This window comes from Sander lucioperca, chromosome 8, assembly GCF_008315115.2.
Source record: "Sander lucioperca isolate FBNREF2018 chromosome 8, SLUC_FBN_1.2, whole genome shotgun sequence".
NCBI lineage: Eukaryota > Metazoa > Chordata > Actinopteri > Perciformes > Percidae > Sander > Sander lucioperca.
In genome coordinates, this window is record NC_050180.1 from 17,106,953 (window position 1) to 17,127,176 (window position 20,224).

Consider the following 20,224-nt stretch of genomic DNA (forward strand, 5'->3'; position numbering starts at 1 on the left):
TCTATGAGTGTTTGTTGGCAGAAACTTTTGGATGAATCTTATCTCTTTCACGGCTGAGGTCTAAATCAGTTATCTGGTGAAAGTGATGGAAACTTTCAGGCTATATTTATGGCTGGGATTTTTCCTGGATGAAACCTTGCCTGCATTTCTGACACAGTTCAGTTAAGACTCTTGTATTCAGACTTCCTCTGCTTGCAGCAGGGAAGTCCAACAATAGAAGCCCATGAAACAAGAGAGAAGATGTTTCATTATTAATTAGGCGAGGAAACCTAGACATAAGTCAAAATCATATAACTTCTGTTATGTAACGTTTGTAACAATTCCCAGGTCGTTCATACTAGTGAATTAGTTATTTTGATCTTTAGAGCCTTTTCATATAAACTCAAAAATTGTCTTTGTTTAACCCACTCGCAGTTTAACCTATCATATATTCTTTTCTAAGATCCCGTGTATTGTCTAACACATGGTTTATTGAGAGGTGGATTCACATTCACAAGCAGTGAAACTACAAGTCCAGAGTTTCTTGGATTGCTTGCTGTTATTTAGTTTACTAAGTCTCATATGAGTCAGGATATCTGACACAGGCCCGCTGCTAAGTAGTAACGGTAGCCCAAAGTGTAGAGTTACCGACCCGTTGCTACAGCAGTGCTGCTTAGCAACACCCGATAACATTGAAGATGAGTTGAGATCAGGTTAGACAAGAGACTCAGACATGCTTTTGCTCTTGCGTCACGAGAGAGCAGCCATTTGGCAATTCCAGCACCCTGGACAGCGACTGGCAACAGTGAACGGCTCCTGTCAAATTTAAAGGCATTGTTGTTTGTTTGTTCTGAGACATCTTGGCTGGTTTGAAGAGACAAATATGGATAGATGCTTCACAAACACTGAGGAATCTAAGGATAAGTCTGTAACCTTGAAAGACAGCATTTAGAGGAATGTTCAGGAAGATTAATAATGTGTTCCGTCCCAACCATCACGGACACAGAGGGCTGGATGGTGCTGGTGGTGGTGGTGGAGGGTTTCGGTCCGAGCAGGACTACCACAAAGCCTGCACTGTCAGGCTCGTCCGCAGCACCTCCATGCTCGTGGTGGGAGAGAAAACTCAGGCAGCCGTGGGCTCAACTTTGAAACGGAGCAAAAGTACAGTGAGCATTGAGTCGACCTTTTACTATTATCAGAGACAAGAGGACAGGATTTGGCTTTACTCGCAGAATCAGAACTGCCTGGAGTACCTGGAAGCACTTGTGGCTTTGAGACGGCAATACACAAAGAGTGTAATTGACTTGAAAAGTAATGACTCCAAGGCCACAGTGTCCTCCAAGAAGAAGCCTGCACCCCCGCGGCCTACGAAGGAAGAACTGGTAAGCTTAGATCATCTATCCCAGAGCACACGGCAAGCAATATCAAAGGCAAATGTTCTCCCATTTTTTAACCACAGATATCAAGAGCCAAACCCTCTGCCCCTCCAGTCCCCAACGAGGAGGACACTTTGCAGTTCTTTGATGCAGTCATCGCAGACTGCGACAGTGAACCTCTGCGCAAACAGTATATGGATGATGGAAACGCAGATGTGGACTTCATAGGTGAGTGATTGAAATCCTCTTTAACTGTAATGATGCTGGAATTTAGGACCTACTAAATATAGCTATGACGCTGAAAACTGTTGTGTTTAATTTAGGGTTAGACAATGGTGGAAAGCAGCTAAGTAGATTTACTCAAGTATTGTAAGATTTTACACACAAAAGATATAGGCCACAACACCCCAACAATATATAAAGTAGTTATACAACATTTCTGTGACCAGCTGTTAGTGTAAGTGCATAATTAGCAAATTATATAATACATAAAATATATAAAAATGACAGGGGCTGTCATTGAATACTTTGTCTACATTTAGCTGATAATATTAACCCGTGTTTACTTAAGTAATGGATCTTTCCAAGGGATCTTTCTTCCACCAGTTGAGATTAGAGATGATCCGGGGTGCCAAGTAACCGCACTGAACTCAAGAACTACTTGATTATATACAGATGATGTATTTGCACTTTATTCTGGTATTTCCATCTTATACTACTTAACTTCTAGTCCACTACATTTAGATTGTACATACAAAATAAACTACCCACCAGTATATAAAGTGGATACAGTTAGATCTAACTTTACTAGTTGCATTAAAACATTGCTTACACATTAATGCATCAACAATTATAATCCAACAAAATAAGAGACAATAATGCTTTAGGCATGTTTTGCAGATACTACTTACTGACTTTTACTTAATAATTTAAATGCAAGACTTTTACTAAACAGTATTTGCTGTATTGCGATTTTGACTTAAGGTTCTGGTCAGAGATGGACATTCACTCAAGTACTGAGCTTAAAGCCCCTACACATCCATGGTACACCCACACAGGTGTTTTCACCTATTTACTTAGTCACTTATACTGTATATTGCGTGGTGTTTAAACTTATTCATTACAAACACAACCCGCAACATATTAATGTTTATAAATGTTGTGCATTTCACTCCTTTTATTAGGCAGTTACCTTCTTGATTGCGGTTTTTACGTTCAAGTAATATATATTATTACAATTGCTCTATATTAGGCTACACAGTAGTACTAGTGGTAGTTGTTGTTTGTAGCGGTATTGTAGTAAGATGTAATTCCACCTGGACCAGCTACAACATTAAAATGCTGCTTACAGTTAATGTATCAATAATTCATAACACTCTCAAAGAGGCCACTTTTCACAAGTCCTTTATTTGTGATACTTAAGTAGTGCAATTACTTCCATACCTTGTAATGGGACTTTCTAACATTGTTAAAATATCACTACTTTTAATTATTTTTCAAAAGCAGACGTTTTGCCTCGTCTTTGCAAGAAAAGCACAGTTGTCACTGTTAATGTTAATGAGGGCTCAATTTGTCCAAGTAAGTCAGCATGCAACACAGAGCTGAACTGGCACACCTGAATTGAATGCAGCCATTATTTGTGCTATTGATTACACGTGAGCTTGTTCTGCTCTGTCCTTCCACCACTTTGACATCGACTGGTAAAGGTCATGTGTGGTTAAGGATCTTAAGGATCTTAAGGTCCAGGAGTGAAAGCTGCCGGTCTCAACATAACAGCTTTCAGCCTCAACAGGTTCTCCACTGCTCTCTACTCTTCACTCCCACAGTGGCTTCCAGCTCGGCCGAACACGACCTCCACTCTAACTGGGTCTTGCGGGTTCCTCGGGTCGCAGATGACTCCAAGCCGAAAGCAGTTTATGAGTGTGCCAATGAAAGCGCCCCAAAGAAGAAAAACCAGAGCGGGTCCACGAGCAGCAGACTGCGGCTGCAGAGGAACCCGATCCATCTGCCCAAAGTGGTGGAGAGCGCATTCCAGACTCTGCGCTTCAAGCCCAAATTAAAAAAGCAGTGAAGCTTGATAAGACATTTGAAACCACCAGCACTGCCACTCTGCTGCCATACACCATGCTCTGCTAAAACTCCATCCGGACAATTAATACTTACATAAAATATTTACAAGGAATTTTAATAAAGCAAATGTAAAACAATGAATAAAAAAACCTGTCTAGTCGATGACGTCGTTAATTGCTCTTTTTTCACAGCAGACATTTTGACTTAGTTAGAAAGCCACAAGTGTTAATTATATTAACAATGTCTCCATCTTTTCAAGTGTCCCAGTAAGTCATGACAGCGTGACAAAAAACCAGCATGCACAATACCAGGACCGAACTGAAGCAGCCTAATGGAATTCAGCCATCATTAGCCATATGTTAACAAACCTTAAAATATTCGACATTTTATACATTATTGGTAGATTTTAACTTTTATAGCCGGCAAGTGTCAGCTTTTCAATTTCCAGCATTCTCTAGTTTGCGACAAAATGTCTTCTGTGAAAAAGGCTTATCCAGTATTATTTGTTTCAGGGATATTCTAAAGATGTTCAGATTAATATAAACATCAATATCTGATTCATATGTATCAATTGGATGCCATTAAATGGGAGAATATTACTTGACTGCAGCAGTCTGTAATACAAATTCTTTCACCAACCCATCTGTTACTAATAGCATTTCTTTCAAATGTGCTTTTGAACTGAATTAAATAAGAGAAATATATAAGTTATATACAACTGTGTGATGGGTATGAAAATTAGGTTGAGTAGAGTTTATGGTTCAGACCAGCGGAGAGACTGCGCTCATTCGAGGTATCGAAGCCAACCGTAAATTGCAACAATGTCCTTCACAGCAACAAACATACTTCTGTACTGCAGGAATGCCTGTTTCATTTAATTGAGGAGATCTTTAAGGTAAGTCCCAGGGCTGAATTGACTGAAAAGTTCAAAACCAGCTAAGGTTAATATGCTTACTGTTGACAAAGTTAAAATGGTCTTAAATATAATGGGTCAATTCACCCTATTACATAAAAATAAAATAAAACACATTTTGTAACTTAACCTTTTGGTATCTTGCAATATGGACATTTTTGGATTCAGCTGCCTGGGATTTGAGATATTTGTAAAATCGTATTCTCTAAAGTATAAAGGACTATTGGACTATATTAAAGCTGGCCCCTAAAGCCATATCTTAGCTAATACTTTGCAAAATACAAACAATGTGGTTAAAATACAAAAAAATTTTCCCCCTTCTCATTCAAACAATAATTAAAAAATAAAAATCATTTGTCAAATACATTTTCTTTATTACAAATGTTTCATATACAAAACCAGAAACTATACAACATTCATTTCTTTTCAGCTTTGGCCTTGGGGCTGAAGAAGGATGACATAGTCTTCATGCCAGTCTTGTCCACCTTAGCCAGCGATTTCTGAGCTGCAGTCATCTTCTTGGACGGCTGGAATAAGGGAAAGAAAAAAAAAAAATCAATATAACTCAACACCTTTGCACAGAAAAAGAAGGAGGTTCATTACATATCATGGACTTCAATTCAAACTGAGAAAAAAACGTGTGTATACGGCTGGTATACTCTACAGACAAAGCTTAAAGTAAGCATTCAACAAACAAGACAATCACTCAAGGTCTTCAACAAAAAAAGAGACTCCAGAGATGACAGCAAAGGCATGACCCGTAAGTCATCATGATATAAATAAAAGCCACAGATTCCTCCAATAACGGATTGGTCTATTCAGGCAGACTGCTCTGTATACACTCACTTTCCGCACAAAGTCTGCACTGTTGAATTTGGTGTAGTCCTCCCCGGCCTCCACCGGTTTGTCTGAAAGTTTCCGCTTCTGCCAAACGAGGAAGTAAGACAAGCTTTTTATGAGAAAGAGCACCGAAACTTTTTACCACTGAAACACACACCGCTACGAGCTAGAATAATGTCACACTGTTGATTCAAAAGCTCTTACAACCCAGGTTAAAAACACACAAAGCACAATGCAACAATGCTAAAAATGAGGTGGAGGACTACAGAAAACATGCACGGTGGTTTTGACAGTATGCAGAAAGGGAAGAGGATTTGCTATAGACTTCACTCGCGTCTTAGAGAGACACAAACATACCTTGGAAGGAGGTTCTGTCTCCTTTGGGCTTGTGAGCTCTGGTAACCTGTGGAGCAGAATTATAAGATGTATGCTTGATCTCCATGATCACCACTTTGCCTTCCCACTAAAAATGATCAGCGCTTGCAAGTGTTAGATGTCTGAACTTACTGCAAGTGGTTGAGCAGGGCTTTGCTCAGGTCTTCACTGAGGTACTGGGATATCAGGCCATGAGCATAGCGTAGGTAGTCCTCTGTATAATAAACAATGACAATATAATCCTACTTTAACTTTTCTATAGTTTGAGATTGGGGAAATGTTTTTTTATAGGATCATAACCCATAGATACAAACTGTGCAATATTACTGCCATCTATTGGTGAACATCCTATCTGCTGCGGGTCTTTTCATAGGAAGGTGAGACTGGAATTTTACACAGTAACAAGATGGAATTTCTCTTAAACAAGTGAAGTGGGCTGAAGTTGGAGTGACTTACCCTCATGGTAGTCTGACTCTGACTTTACTCTGATGTATGTTATGGATTTGACTCCTTCTCCCACAGAGATACTTCTTGCCTTGAGCGTAGCGACTGTCCTCTCCACCTACACCAACAGGTAAAAGAAAACTGTATGCAATGCCTCTGTGTAAAACCAACTTGAATTTCATATAAAATAGTTGTGAGGAGCTCTTTAGAGTACCTTTTTCTTCAACCAATTCATGGTCTTCTCTTGATTGTATCGATGGAACTTCAGTTTTCCCACCTCTGGAAGTATGAAACACAGCATTTAAACAACGCAATCCGCATAATAGTTGAGATATACAGTATTAGCTTTCAAAAATAAATGTCACCTTTTTCCTCGGCAATGTGGTGCAAGAAGGCTAGGGAACGTGTGCAGCTCAGCAGCCTTGAGCAAGCTGGGAATTCCTCATCCTTCACAACTTGATCCACAGGCTGGAACTTCCCCTGAACAACAAATTACATGACAAGTTAGAAATCGGAAATTATGAAAGTTCTATTTACATTCATTGATAAACTGCTATGCTATCAGAGGCACGATATTGCTGCCCTATTGTCACCTGATATGGTGCAATGGCCACCACTCTTAATTTTTATTTGCGGTGACGTCTGCTGAGACTCCAGTACAGAGCTAACATCTTCTGACAATATTAAAATCAGTCTTACATACATGCTGGACTTTGTTTATATGACTTGCATAAACTAAATCTAAAACTAGACATTCTTGACGGAGATGTACACATGGAGCCATTTCTGCACAGCATCTCCAGCTCCAGCAGGTGTAACCAGGCACACTATGTGAGCACAGGTGAAAACGCTCAATGGTGTTTTTTGCCCCCAACTGCTCCTTCCAGGCAGCGCTGCGACCGCTGCCTCCAAGGCACCTAACCCTAACCTTAACCCTGACCCTAACCATAACCCGTGCCTAATCCTAGTGCCTCCCAGGCAGCGCTGCCTGGAAGGAGCCGTTGGGGGCAAAAAACACCGATAAACAGTGAAAACCCATTACCAACCTGGCACTTTGACTTTGAGGTGAAATATTATAGTGCAACCTGGCAACGTCATTATGAAGACGGGGCTTTTGAAATGTTGCTCCCCGTTGTTGGTAAAAAAATTTAAAAAAAAATAATTGTGTAATTATAACATTTGTATCCAACATCTCAGCATGCTACTTCCCCAGCTTCATGTGTTTGTGCTAAGCCAAGTTAAACACATTGTGGACCTATCAGTACATGTACTCACCAGTACTGGATGTATAGAGAGAGATATACTGTATTTAGCAGTGATAACGCACAGAGTCCTGTGTCGCAATAAACACAAGCATCACAATCTAATGGAGCTCAGCGTAAATTCTTTCAGGAAGACTTCAAATAACTTCAATCACCGCTCTCTCTCCCTTCCTAAAACAAATCAGCTGTTCACTTTTCAGTTAAACCATTCAGAATCGGCCATGAATTTCACGAGCCAATCACAGCATTTACATCCCTGCTTTAAATCTGTTTCTCTCCCTGCTGCGTCAGCTGTCATTTCAGGCAAAGCGTGCAACCCTCCTCCTCCCCTTCCACCTCCAGTCATCGTCACCCGCGGCACCCTGGGTCTTCCTCCAGCAGAACGCTCCGTCGACTCCTTCGGTCTGGTCTTCGGGCTCCTTCACCGCCACCACCAGTGTCTAGACTCCATCGGGGGATATGTCCTGTTTCTCTACCCCTTTAAAAATTATTTTCAACGATGGAGTCTAATCTCCAAAGACTCTGTACATTTCATTAGGCATATGTACAATAAACCTTTGCATATCTGCAACGAAGTCTCTCCTGATTGAAATGATAACTCTTGCACTTTCATCAAAAGGTATAAAAAATTATAAGTAACTAAATCAACATGAATGTGTAAATTAACTCTTCACCCTTCTACCGCTGATTAAGATTAATTCATTAGCATGCTGGAGCCCCAAAATACATTTAATTACCTGTATATTTAGAAATGTTAGTATATATTAAGTTAAAATATTAAGTTTAAAAAATACACTGTAAATCAGACTCTAGTGGGAGTCAAACCCTTCGCTCGGGCAGGTTCGTCGAGGGGCAGAACAAGACTGTATTACACCACAATGATCAGCATGAAAACATCACTGGAACAACCTATGTGAGATCAACGCAGATTTCAGTTTCTTACCTCTTTGCCAGATTTTATCAAATAGGGCAAAATGAGATAGAGAGGATCCATTGGTGTTACAAAGAGAAGTCTTCCATCTGTTTTAAAAAAAAAAAAAAAAAAAAACAGCATTACCTTTATGACAAACAACTTGAACTTTCAATCAACATTAGATTGCATACCAGTTTGCATTATGTGAAACTGTTGGTTGATCGCACACCTGATGGTTAGTTTTAACTTAAAAGCAGTTCCTCTTTCTTGATGTTTGTCTGTGCTTGACACTGTTCCTCTGGACATGTTAAATACTGTTTTTCAGTTTTTATGACCAATGCCCCTGCTGTTTCTCCATTGATGATTTGGCTTCTTTGGAGCTCTGTTAGTTGATCCAAAGCTGCTATAAGTGCTGATTGCAAAAACTCTTCTACAGCTGAGAAATACTGCTAATGGGGACTAAAGGTAATGTGAGCCACTATTGTAGCAGCGTCTGCGACTAGATTAGGCAGCTTCAGAGTTTACACTGTAATGATCAATGAGACCAACCTCTCTGTACAGTTTGGCCAACAAACCAGGAGTGGAAATCCTCTTCAAATGCTTTGACCTCGTACAGCTGTACATCACCACTACTCAGCATATACAGAGATGCTGCATCTGCAGGATAAAAAAGAGGAACTGTGTTAGGTTCACTGCCACAGTATAAGGCCTCTGGTTTAATGTTATACACATCCTCATGTTTGGCTTTTGTCATATTTTCTTTTTTTGCCATGTTTAGGCCTTTATTTGACAGGACAGATGAAGACACGAAAGGGGAGAGAGGGGGGAATGACATGCAGCAAAGGGCCGCAGGTCAGAGTCGAACCCGGGCCCGCTGCGTCGAGGAGTAAACCTCTGTATATTCACCACCAACTGAGCTATCCGGGCACCCCTTTTGTCATATTTTGACTTTATGTTAATACAGTGTTGTTAATGCTGCAACTAACAATCATTTTCATTATTGATCTGCAACAAATTTGATCATCGATTAAAGGTGCCCTGTGAAGTTTTCTGGTAAACAAACAAGTTATGTTTACATCCAGTATTACTCATCAAAGCGCATTGTGTCTATCCTTGGGTTCTAAGTAGAGGTCGACCGATTCATCGGTTTTGCCGATTCATTGGCACCGATAGTTGATTGGTGGAACTATCGTTATCGGCAAAAATCCATACCGATGGTTGCGTCCGTTGCTGGAGCGGCTGAGAAGCGCGCGCTGTCATTCATTACACAGTACGCGAGAGCTGAGAAGGGTCTGCTGGCATCATGCATTACAATAGCGGCCTCTAGAGGCGAAATAAAATCTATCACTGATGCCTCGTGTTGTTTATTTTCGACACGTGTTACTGGGCGCTGCACGGAGAGCACATGCTGTGCGGAGAAGGCTGACATCAGATGCTCGTTTAAAGCATCGACAGCAAAAAGGTATGTATACAGTACATATTAATTTGTTGAATAGATGTTGCATTAGTAGAGAAAGAACAGCACAACAGTATGTTTGTTTGCTTTCGAGGCTGAGATGACGCTAAACATTAGTAGTAGGCTAACTTACCTCAAGCGGTTAAAACACTGACAAAAATAAACGCAAGTCCGACCCAAATGTCAGAATCAGAACCCTAAAGGATCGTCCACGATCCCAAACAGCACCTCTGATTCATATATAGATCATTTAATAACAGTTAAATGTAGAGACTTACTGATTGCTGCAGCTAAAAGCTAACGAGTTAGCCGTCACGGGGGTGTCTTTGGTGTCTTTCTAGCCTTTACAGGTGATTTTCTATCCAGCCTGGAACTTGTGCCTTTTTTCGGGGTTGTTGAGCATAAATTCAAACTGTTACAGCCAAGATTTATCCACTTGATGTCCATAATTCATCACGTTTTCGGTCATTTCTGCCGCTAACTCCGTGCTACCCATAGACAGTAGGTGCTACCGACAAGGGGAACTCCCATGATGCCTTTGTTTATGTTTTCAACCAATGGGAAGGCAGGTCAGTCACACATTACGCCTTATATGGGCATCCAAGCGAGAACAAATATATATATATAGTATAAAGTGGGAAAGATAGATCCCTCCAGGTCAGAGATCGTTTGTTACCGTTCTAAACCGTTCTACAGAGAAGAATGGCGTCACTGTTTTGAGATTGTTTTTCCTTTATATGAATTATAATGCTCATTATGTTTATTTTTGCACTGGATGACTCCAAATATGTAAGAGAACTGTTTTAGACAACACACATGCTTGTGTAGCATTGCTGTGGGTGTAATATCAATAAATATGACATTATTATTTTGATTATTGGCAAAAGCGTCTGGACTTTTTTTGAAACAATGTATGTATTTTGTCAACTGTATAAGTTATAAATACTATCGGTCGATTAGTTGGTTATCGGCAAATACTGCCCAACCTAGCTATCGGTATCGGTAAAATCGGTCGACCTCTAGTTCTAAGTGGTTCCCAACCTTTTTGGTTTGAGGTACCCCCAGCCCTGCCAGATAAACTCATGTATCCCTTCATCGATTCCCAATGTATGTTCCAAATGAAGCCTATGTGTTCAGGTGTTACTGTTGACTTAATGTTAATATGTGGATATATTGTTTCTATATTGTTTTAAATTAGTTGAACTACTTTACAATCTTTCCAAGTACCCCCTGGCAACTGCAGAAGTTCCCTCTTGGGGTACAAGTACCCCTGGTTAGGGAATCACAGGAAGGAAATGCATTCGCATTTAAAACATTTGCACAAGAAAAATAAAACAGGGACCAACTCAGAGAAGCACAGCTCCATAGCACTACTAGAGGTCAAAACTCCACAGGAACAACCAATCATTTAACTACATTAATAAAGAGAAATACTTCAAATTCCATTATTTTCAACTCAAATGTGAATATTTGCTGATTTGCATAAGCTATGATAGTAAACTGAGGTTTTTGACTGATGGTTGGACCAAATAAGTTATTTGAAGACGTCATCTCGGGGTTTGGAAAGTTAAAATAGACATTTTTCACTATCTTCTGACAATTTATAGACCTGACGATAATTAAAATGCAGCCCTAAATAGATGTATGACAATAAAAGAAAATTATAGACCTGTAAAGGGATTTCTCAGTCTCACAAAAGCTGGGTCACTGTCGTTCTTCTGTGTGTCGATGACAGAGTCTGTAGACACCAAAACAAAAGTAATACATATTAACTAACGTTAAAGGTGTAGCTAATCTATTGAGAACATCACTGTGTACTGTGGGAAATGATCACTGGCTAGCTGCATGTCAATGTGACAACGGCTCTGCAAAGTTAATAATAATTTAATTACTAATGGCTAACGTTAACGTTAATTTTGTAGTAACAAAGTAAATAACTAGCTAACATAGAAATAACGCATTATTTCTTGTGATATGTGGCTTGAAGTTATTGGCGTGCTAGCATATAGCTGACAGTTATCAAGTTCTAACGTTAATCACTTTGCTGTGGTTTCCTACGTGCAAGCTAGTTAGCTCAAACTGCTTCACCTACCTGCAGCAATGACAACCCAACTATCATTTTGTAAATTAGGCGTTTGCTTCTTTTTAGTAGCCATGTTGTATTCAGCTTAACGGAATGGATGTATGTTGACGTGGTTTGATACTGATCTGAAATTAATGCTTATTTGGGCTAAAAACAGTGTCGGCCTACTGAACGTGACGGCTACTTTTTGCCTGACAACATGAGCTCAGAAAAGGCGCCTCTCTCTCGGAGCAATTTCTGCTGCGTTCGTCTCACAGGAGAAAACAAGCCGTCGTCTCATTTTCTTTATCTTTTTTTAAAACAAGCATTACCAAACACGTTTTTAAAAGCAAATAAATATCCCGGCGTCGAAACAAGCTCACAATTAAGCGAAAAAGTTCGCGTTTTAGACTTTTAATTCACCCTGTTCACCCTGTTTTTTTTATGCAGTGGAACTTTCCGTGATGACGTCGTGTTAACGTGCAGTTCTTAAGTAACGCCGCTAGAGGTCGTTCAACAGCTTTGATAACAATTACATGGTAACATTTGATGTTTGTCTTACACAGTTTACCTCCCCACTCCTCACTTAGCTGATATTTCAAAAATTATGGTTTAGTGGTCTTCACAGAGAGCCAAAGGTCTCTGCTCTCAGTTGCAGGTTGTTTGGTGACCAGTTGTCCTTTGGCACACTGGCACACAACAGATTGGGGGATACATATGTCCTTCACTAAGAGAAGGGCATCTCTCACACTCTCTCTCAGGATATGACACTGTGTGTGTCCCAGTTGGTTTTCAGTGAGTCACTTGTTTTTTTTTTGTTCCTCCTTCTTGCACTGTTTATGTGCATGCTCAAATGAGGATGTGTAGGATGCTTGTTTGTGTTTTCATCCTCATTAGATGACTACAGCTGTGTCATTAATTTGTTAGACTGTTTCGGGGTCCCTCTGATATGTTTGTATAGCTTTTTTGAGCTGTTGATTTCCCTCTCTCCTAAAGACACCCACAGCACAGCCCATTAACACGTTTTTAATTAGCTTGTTTTTTGAGGAAAGGAGGGATTTGTGTGCTGGTTGACTTGAAATTTTTAACATCGCCAATACAGTGTCTCTGTGGGGAGCAGCGTGACGTAGAGGAAAGCTAGAGCCTACTCAGGGTGATGTTATGTTTCTCTGACTTATTCATTTTCATGTCACATTTTTCTGCATTTTCAGTTTATTTAGTCTTGTATTACTTTATTTCCTTTTTTTTGTTTGGTTCATTTGAAAATGTTGCCTTGCAGGCCCATTTGCACAGATTTGCACAACACATGCTCTAAATCCTTTGAACACTGTCTCCTCCTTAAAATCCGTTAGATTTATGTTGCTGTAGTCTGTGGCAAAGAGACCGTGGGTGAGATATTGTCTGCAAATTACTTGTTTTATGGGTCCCGGGAGTATCATACATACACAACAGTCTGTGCGGCTAAACAGAATATTCCATGAAAGCTTTCTTTCTTTTTAGGCTGCTTAAGGGAACGTCTGTGTTTCTGACTGCCAGGGAGAACAACAGCGGCCTTTCTGATACGCTGGAGTACAGACAGCCCCAGAGAGCCGAGTCCTCTGTCACCAGCATGCAGACGAGAACAAAGTGAGTCTAAATTTAGGCCCGATATGGCTTCGTAGACCCTGAGTCAGAGACCCCTTTCCCCTCACCCAAATCTTCATCCATCATACATCAGAGAGAAATTCAACACAACCAAAGCCTGTTCTGTCTATCTCCCCTCAAGCTCTTCTTTCTTCTTCCCTATTGTAATTCATTTTTGAGCTTGCTATTTCTTGTTAGAAATAAGATGATTCCAATAAACTTCTCAGTGGAGGTAGGAGTTTATTGCAGCCAGCAGGCGGTAGACGGTTGGTCACACTCTGCTGAGCACATTGAACCGCTCCACGGTCCTATCTATCTCTGTGGCCTCATTTGTGGTGGTCCAATGCAGGGTAACTGGTTACAGCTTACATATCGACTCAGCCTCAAGCTGTCATGTCACCAGCGTGTGCTGTGCATTACCAAGGCAGTGTTTTACCCACTTCATCCTTTATCTTTAGGATTTATAGAATAAAAAGAGCTGATTTCAAGAGTATACATATTCACATTTTTAACTGCCATGGCTGCCAAGAGAAGCAAGTTATAAATAGAAAGATAACATCACCCAGGGTGCCACTTTTTTCCTGTATACATACAGGCGTAGGCTGTTATTTCACACAGCTGTTAAAGCCACATTTTGAATTCCTTGTAGATCTTCAGCTCAAGGAGGTAATGTACACATTAATACTCAACATGCACACACATACACACACACATACAAAAAAACAGATGTGGAGAGAATTCCCGCTGGCAGCCGGAGCCTTTGAGTCATCATCTGGGATTCCCTTCCTCTCACTTCCAAATATGGGTGGGATTGTGAGAGAGCGGGAGGCAGAATGTGGAAGGCAGAGTGGAACCCCCTTGTGATGTCAGAGCTCTGGAACAGTGAGCCTCATGCTGACTGGAAATTCACAGGAAGGAATGTCGGGAATGCAAAAATCACCGAAATGCTATTCCCGCATGCATGTTTGTAATGTCTGAGTTTTAGCACACATGCCACACACACACACTTAATGTTCTTTGCCAGTGCTCTCACTGGAGAGATATTCCTTCCCGTAAAGTCTTATTTCTCTTCACCCCACAGGATGGTGACTCCTTATTCCCAGCATCAGTTGCTCTGTGTAAGGCCTCTGGTTTAATGTGGTAATTCCCCACTCCCTAAAGGCAGAGAATGGCTTGAACATAAACTGTGTAGAAATGTGAAAATATATGGATTTTTATTTAACATTTTTGTAAAAATCACAATATCCATTTGCTACAGTACTTAAGTACACATTTGAGTTACATTTTAAAGGTAACTATTTTAGTTTTTGCTCCAGTACATTTATCTGAAGGCTGTCATAAATTTGCAGAACATATCAAAATATCAAATAAGCTCGTAAAGCTGAGTTTAAACCACCTAACCATGGCCAGAATAACCTGCTAGGCGGGCCCACGGCCCCATACTCTCACACCTGTTGTCGTTAAGAAACCATTAACTGTCATTTGTACCAACCAGTACTCCTATACTTGAATACTACATGCCAAGTTTAGGCAAATTATACCGATGACGGATTAAAAAATGACAGCAACGTCTGAAAAGCAGTTTTCCCACATGAGAAAACAACACAGAGCGATTCTGTTGTTTTATGGATTTACTGTTGCGTGACTCTGATGTTGGAGTCAGATGTTATAAAAGAACAAAAGTAGTGCTACAAAGCAATGTTTTGATGAGTGGGTTCCCGTTTTGTGTGCATCTCATGCAAAGCATTTAGGACGCGAGTCACACAATATACATTCCTGCCAATGGTTTCACACTATTCCACTGATTGCAGGTGATGATTATGTGCCCAAAAAAGTAGCAGTGGCCCATTAAATTGCAGGGGAGAAGAAGACTACAAGCTAGCAAACACAGATGAAACAACTCAGTTCTCAGGTTGTTCAAAAACATCAGCGTTTTTATGAGACAAAAATGCATTCAACACGTTTGTTAGACCTCCATCATACACACAATGCACAGAAATGCACACAATTTGGTGAGGAACACTGAATGTTAACAGAATTTGTTTGTTTAAAACTGATAGGAATATTGTACTACCAAGACTTCTCTGTATTGTTTCCCAATTAGGCGTTGGCTGCTTTTTAGTGACTGAAATTTGCACATCTCTTTATTGTGTATTTTTCACTTCTGTTTTTGGACAACTCACAATTTATTAATCATGGCGCTATAGGGCTAAAATGACTTGCAAAAAAACTGCAGAAAAGTAATCACCAGTTATTTTATATCTAATGCTTATTTATCAAGCAAAAATACCAAAGATTCACTAATTCCAGTTTGTCAAATGTGATGATTTGCAGCTTTTCAGTTTTATATGATTGATAATTGAATATATTTGGGGTTACAACAATTGTTGGTTGGACAAAATAAGCAATTTGAAGATATAAAGACAAAAAAATGTGTTTAATAATCGAAAAAATGTTTTACAAATTATTAAAAATTGAAACTGAAACACTGATGTGGAGGGGGGGGGGGGGGTCTGTCCCAGAGGCTTTCATCTGCCCATGATCCCTGTCTGTCTCCTCTCTTCCTCCTCTTTCCCTATCTTTACTCTGTCCCGCCGAGTAGATGTCCCACAATACACCATCCCCAACCCTAATTATTGTTTACTAGGATCAATCTCTCTCTCTGTGTCCCTCTCTCCCTCCCTCTCCCTCACTGTACCAGGGACAAGAGATGATGTGGTAATTACATCTGCCGACTGCTGGTCTGCCGCAGACGGCTCCGCAAGTCTCTCTGCTCAGAGAGAAATTAGAGGCTGCTCAGCACATGTCCAGGGCTGTAATTAGAATAAGTACTCTGTGTATGAAATGTGTTTATTTGTTTACTTATGAGACCCCAGAATTCCAGGCCACTTCTCTGTGCTTCTTCTCTCTAAGGTTGGGTCACGTCAGGGGATGAGCACCAGAACCAGATAGTTATGAGACTGTGCTACTATAACGGCGCTTCTCTTAAGCACCAGTGTATTTATTGTTGTGCAAATGAAAAGTTTCACTCAAAAGCTTTCAAAAATCAATTGAATTAACTAAGCTTGGCTAACTTAATGGCACTTCTCCACTTGTGCTACTGTAACACTAAGTTTAAAGGAATAGTTTGACATTTTGGTGAAGAGCTCTTGTCAGTTAAATGGTATATATGTAGCTACCGCCAGCAGCTGGTTAGCTTAGCTTAGCTTAGCTTAGCACAAAGACTGGAAATGGAGGGAAAGGGCTAGCATGGCTCTGTCCAGTGGTAAAATAATCTGTCTACCAGCACCTCTAAAGTTTGCTGATTAACACGTATCTCATTTGTTTGATCAGTACCAAAAAATTCTAAAAATGACAAGTTTTTTTTACGAGGGTTATGTAGCAGGAGCATGGATGTATTAAGAGAACAAGTAGGAGTCTTTTCCATTGTGAGGTTGCCAGGCAACCACTGGAGCTTCATATTTATCGTACAGCTCTGAGAGTGGTATCAATATTCTTATCTAACTTATGGCAAAAAAAAGCCAATACACGCACATTATCCAAAATGTCAAAATTATTCTTTAAGCCTTTACCATTATCCTCTTGTTGTCACTCATGGCAAAGAAAAGATACATAGATACACTGTTTCCCAAAAAATACATAGGCTCACTTTAATATGATGTGTTACGTAATTTATTTATTTAATTATTCTGCATAATATAATTCTACTACTGCTACTTCTGTCTACTCTGTATATACAACTCATGTCTGTCCATCCTCAGAGAGGGCTTATGTCTGTTCTTGCTCTTCTCTCTTTTTCATTTAAAAAGAATTGTTGAGTTTTTACGTACACGAGTTGACCATCCAAGGGTAGAAGGTGTTCATGTTGTAGAGATGGTAAAATTTGTGATTTTGGGCTATTTATGTAAAACTTCAGGCCTACCTAAAATGTGGAGCAAAAGTGGATTCTGTTCTGTACACTGTCTAGTAGTAGTAGCTGTAGTATAGTAGTCCACCACTGGGACTTTCAAAAATCATTGAATCTCTCGGACAGAGCAAAGACCCACTGTTTCCTCTTCTTCACTGATAGGGCTCCAGTTTCAGACACAAAGTAGTCGAGGGGACCCAGAGCTGCTGAGGGGCGCTTTCTCCACTCCCAGATTTATGAGCTACGCAATGAGACAGTCGACAACTCGGGCCATTAAAAGATTATCTGGATATTTCACAGGCATAGTGGGGTAATTTGGGAGCAAAGTCATTATGTTCATACCATATAAATCTACAAGGTGGAGGGTGAAACACAAGAACAGTCTATTACACAGTGTCTTTGTGTGCACGCATGTGTGTGTTGCAGTATATGTGATGTGACACATCTGTGGTTATTTTATATTCCTTCTAAAGACAAATAAATTCTCCATCATGTCACATTGCAATACATCTGTCATCATGTATTGCACGTCGCCTCTTATCAAGGATGCTGAATGATTTTACAATGAGGTTTGGTGTGTTTATAAGCAGCTTTGCATTTTAATAATTTTCATTTCTTTTCCAGCCCTCTCTCACACTCCATAATCTGAGAATCATTCCTGAAACAGAAAAGCAGATGCTGGATGAGAGCAGGACAGACATAAAGGAAAAAACATGAAGGTGTTTGTATCAATGGAGGCAGGTAGAGCCCGGCGTGTAGCCTTTAACTTACCTCAGAAGATGGATTGACCCAGCTGCTTCATAAAATAACTAGTCAGTCTTTTAGTGAAATTGTTCCCATGATGGATCATGCTTTTATGTCAAAACTGTCATTTTTCAACTAAACTAAAACGACTCGCCATGATTTCATGTGCTCTGAAGGACTTCACATTAAAGCAGTGCTGATTTTGCACATGTTCAATAAACACATTGGCATTTTAAACAATCATTTTTAAGTGATGCATTAAAATGCTGTATGTCAGCAAATATTTATATAGGGACATGAATGGATAGACAGTGTGTCAAGACCATTGACTTCATTATTTGTGTGAAATACAGTGAGGGTTTTGGCAAATTTCCATGCTATAGGTAATGACAACTTTACTTGCCAACACCATTATCTCAGGGTGTGAACATGAATTACCAATTAGCTCTTCTAACTGGACGACAAAAGAGACGCTTTCATCTCAATAGTAAAATTGGTAATTACTCTCCAGCCTGGACTCTGTCTCACAGTCTGCATTTTGTCCTTGGCTTTTCAGGGATAAGGGTTTTGGCATGTACTGGCCAAATGTAATGTAATGTAATCAAAAAAGGCAAGACCGTGAATCTGGCGGCGTGATGTCATCACTATGAGACACTTGTGTGATATCATAATTATGAGGTAATGGCGGGAGGGGTGTGTACGTTTATGACTTTGGCACACGCTCAGTTTACCGTCAGCCGACTGCAACAGGGTACTAATGAGAATGGATAGCCTGCCTCAAGCTATCTGTGTGTGTGCGTGTGCGTGTGTGTGTGTGTGTGTGTGTGTGTGTGTGTGTGTGTGTGTGTGTGTGTGTGTGTGTGTGTGTGTGTGTGTGAGAGAGAGAGAGAGAGCGAGAGAGAGAGAGAGAGAGGGAGAGAGTGCACATATTCATGCTTTGATAAATTGATGGTTATTGGCAGAATGATGTAATCAAAAAGGGGTTCATAAAAATGACCCACAGATACATGCCGGAGGAGGACACATGAGGAAAGCATGCAAGTTTTGAAGTCAACAAGTTTGACATGAATCTGATTCATTTTTCCCACTGACACACCACAGATTTTTAGACAATGTCTCATGAGGCAAAAGATACGGACAACACCAAATCTTTCATCAGATGAGTATCAACCAAAGATTGAGTCTATTTCCAAATGTACTCTTTGTGGTCTGAGCCATCGCCACAATATCCTACACATAATCCATTGTCATAATAGTGCTGTGAAGTTAAGGCCTGAGCTTTAGTGTGTTTTCTGTTCTGGTTGTTAGTTAGTTAGTTTAGTAATGAAGCAATCAAAGCTTCTTTCACTGTTGGACTCATTCCGAATAAGATAATCAGCAGAGTGAATAAAATATAAATATAAACTGTTTTGTGATAAGCAGTTTCTCATATGTAATGTATGTATGTATACATAATGTAACAATCTGCTTCCCCATAGTGTGATTTGTAGTTTTTGTCTACTCCACATATGATATCTAATGCATGTCTGTCTGTATGTCTGCCCTGAGAGAGGGATCCTTACTTTGCTGCTCTTCTTGAGGTTCCCTTATGTGACCAGGGGTTAGGGGATTTAACCATCTCAGACAGTGTTTGACCCATAAAACACAGAAGGAATAGCAGAAAAACAACTACTTTTATATTCACGTTTCAAAGTATACTAGTGTATATGCAATGCATTAAGTAGCATAAATTAGCTCATGCCCAAGGGAGGAGGAACACTGTCTTTTACAGCCTGAGAATTAAACAGGTTTGAGGTGGACTTACCATAAAGGTGGACCAGCTAACTCTACTACACTATTTTTTCCTGTTAAAGGTGTTTTGGAGAGTTTTATTTGGTACAGACATTGTGACAGGCAAATTACATCTAACATAGGTAATATTTTTACCAAGTATTCATCTCAAATAGATGATCAGTCAGTTACTCTTGTTCTTTTTTGGGGGGCATTTATTTTGACAGGACAGCTTAAGACATGAGAGGGGAGAGAGGGGGGAATGACATGCAGCAAAGGGCCGCAGTTCGGAGTCGAACCCTGGTCCACTGCGTCGAGGAGTAAACCTCTATATATGAGCCCCCACTCTACCAACTGAGCTGTTCAGGCGCCCACTTGTCCTTTTTATCAGGAGGTCAAAGTGTGAGGTCAGCCAAGATTCATGTTAGAACTCAAAGGATTGATATTTTTTTAATTACATAGGCTATAAAAAGCAATAACAAGATCCTTT

At 40.1% G+C, this 20,224-nt stretch overlaps 2 protein-coding genes and 1 long non-coding RNA gene across 5 annotated transcripts; 2 read left to right on the top strand and 1 right to left on the bottom strand.

The window, feature by feature from the left end:
• The first annotated feature begins 291 nt into the window (after positions 1-291).
• On the top strand, positions 292-4,579 carry LOC116045869 (uncharacterized protein C13orf42). Its single transcript, XM_031293817.2, has 3 exons — positions 292-1,361; positions 1,439-1,583; positions 3,182-4,579. Exons 1-3 carry the CDS (start codon positions 936-938, stop codon positions 3,424-3,426), a joined length of 816 nt encoding a protein of 271 aa, XP_031149677.1. The 5' UTR covers positions 292-935; the 3' UTR covers positions 3,427-4,579.
• A 109-nt stretch (positions 4,580-4,688) lies between these two features.
• Positions 4,689-12,114, bottom strand: rnaseh2b (ribonuclease H2, subunit B). 2 transcript variants are annotated; one of them, XM_031293795.2, is made up of 11 exons: positions 11,721-12,114; positions 11,298-11,366; positions 8,722-8,829; positions 8,203-8,279; positions 6,363-6,477; positions 6,212-6,276; positions 6,010-6,115; positions 5,686-5,767; positions 5,536-5,581; positions 5,185-5,262; positions 4,689-4,865 (listed from the first exon to the last, which is right to left on the bottom strand). In XM_031293795.2, the coding sequence occupies exons 1-11, from the start codon at positions 11,782-11,784 to the stop codon at positions 4,755-4,757; spliced, it is 921 nt and encodes a 306-aa protein (XP_031149655.1). In that variant the 5' UTR covers positions 11,785-12,114; the 3' UTR covers positions 4,689-4,754. The 2 variants fall into 2 exon arrangements, with proteins under 2 accessions (XP_031149655.1, XP_031149664.1); XM_031293804.2 differs by lacking the exon at positions 5,185-5,262.
• LOC116045876 lies at positions 11,312-17,926 on the top strand. 2 transcript variants are annotated; one of them, XR_004104023.1, is made up of 3 exons: positions 11,312-11,386; positions 13,191-13,316; positions 17,845-17,926. It is a non-coding gene; the product is annotated as an uncharacterized LOC116045876 (long non-coding RNA). The 2 variants fall into 2 exon arrangements; XR_004898093.1 differs by lacking the exon at positions 11,312-11,386 and adding an exon at positions 12,223-12,485.
• The last annotated feature ends 2,298 nt before the right edge of the window (positions 17,927-20,224 follow it).

Coding starts and splice junctions, on each gene's coding strand:
- LOC116045869 (XM_031293817.2), top strand. CDS start 936: ATGTTCAGGAAGATTAATAATGTGTTCCGTCCCAACCATCACGGACAC. Junction 1,362..1,438: donor GGCCTACGAAGGAAGAACTG/GTAAGCTTAGAT, acceptor TTTTAACCACAG/ATATCAAGAGCCAAACCCTC. Junction 1,584..3,181: donor CGCAGATGTGGACTTCATAG/GTGAGTGATTGA, acceptor TCACTCCCACAG/TGGCTTCCAGCTCGGCCGAA.
- rnaseh2b (XM_031293795.2), bottom strand. CDS start 11,784: ATGGCTACTAAAAAGAAGCAAACGCCTAATTTACAAAATGATAGTTGG. Junction 6,116..6,211: donor TGAATTGGTTGAAGAAAAAG/GTACTCTAAAGA, acceptor CTGTTGGTGTAG/GTGGAGAGGACAGTCGCTAC. Junction 5,582..5,685: donor GCCCTGCTCAACCACTTGCA/GTAAGTTCAGAC, acceptor TCTGCTCCACAG/GTTACCAGAGCTCACAAGCC.